General features: G+C 45.4%; 1 protein-coding gene across 1 annotated transcript in view; it reads right to left on the bottom strand.

The window, feature by feature from the left end:
• Positions 1-929, bottom strand: part of LOC119592363 — a 10,790-nt gene that overhangs the window by 2,664 nt on the left and 7,197 nt on the right. The window contains exon 3 of the mRNA XM_037941189.1: positions 92-491. Coding sequence (XP_037797117.1) covers positions 92-491 — 400 coding nt within the window. The remainder of the gene's footprint in view (positions 1-91; positions 492-929) is intronic.

Below are 929 nucleotides of genomic sequence, written 5' to 3'. Positions count from 1 at the left end.
TTTATTGTGAACTTTTGTATCCTGAAGAAATCTTAAAGGTCTCTTAGATAATAGTAACCTGCATTTCTAGTCATCTTATAAAGAGAAGTACCTGCAGTAGTCGAAGTACTCGTGGCTGTCGAGGAAGTGGTCGAGGGAGGCGGGGGATCTCGGGACCAGCAGGGCCCAGTCTCTCCGTCCACAGCGGGGTCGTAGAAGCTCTTCGCCGGGACCCCGAACAAGGAGCAATGTCCTCCATCCGTGTAACAGAACAGAGAGACGTCCTGCTTTTGGTTGGCGGCGCCTGCGCACTGGATCTTGCTCCGGGTGACGACGTTCTGGAGTGGGGCGTTCTGTGAGCTGGGTTTTGTGACCGGATGCCAAGCATGTCCTGCAATGGAAGGACCAGCGGCCACGCATAGCCTGAAGGACAAGAGCGCCAGGAACAGTCTCGAAGGCAAGGCTCCTTTCATCTCGTGCGACATCGGCAGGGCTCTTCTGTTGCTGGCAGGCTGTGCGAAATGGATAATCATAATCATTATGTTAAGAGGTATGGCAGATGGTAAACGTACCATACGAATAATACAAAGAATATTTAACTTCTTTTAGAAAACACACCCCTGCTCTTGGTAGGAGTCGATGGTGAACTAAGCTAGCAAGCCACGTTTCTAGAAAGGACATCATGTGTGAGTATGTGTACATATGACTGATCCATCTACACGAAATACGATTTTCAAAAGCAAATTGCAGATAATGAGATCTTTAAGTGCTCGATGAATGAGAAAGATATGAATAGTGATTTTGTTCATTTTCTTTATAATACAACGATTCCTCACCTCCAAAACGAACGTTTTTCTCAATGCACAAAAAATCGTGCTCGTTCGTTACTCGTGTTTCCTTTTGAAGCTTTGAACAGTTATAATTTATCAATCACTTGTACTTCTTTTATA

Source organism: Penaeus monodon, chromosome 30, assembly GCF_015228065.2.
Source record: "Penaeus monodon isolate SGIC_2016 chromosome 30, NSTDA_Pmon_1, whole genome shotgun sequence".
Taxonomy (NCBI): Eukaryota; Metazoa; Arthropoda; class Malacostraca; order Decapoda; family Penaeidae; genus Penaeus; species Penaeus monodon.
The sequence above is the reverse complement of the archived record's forward strand: the minus strand, read 5'-3'. Positions and strand labels throughout refer to the sequence as shown.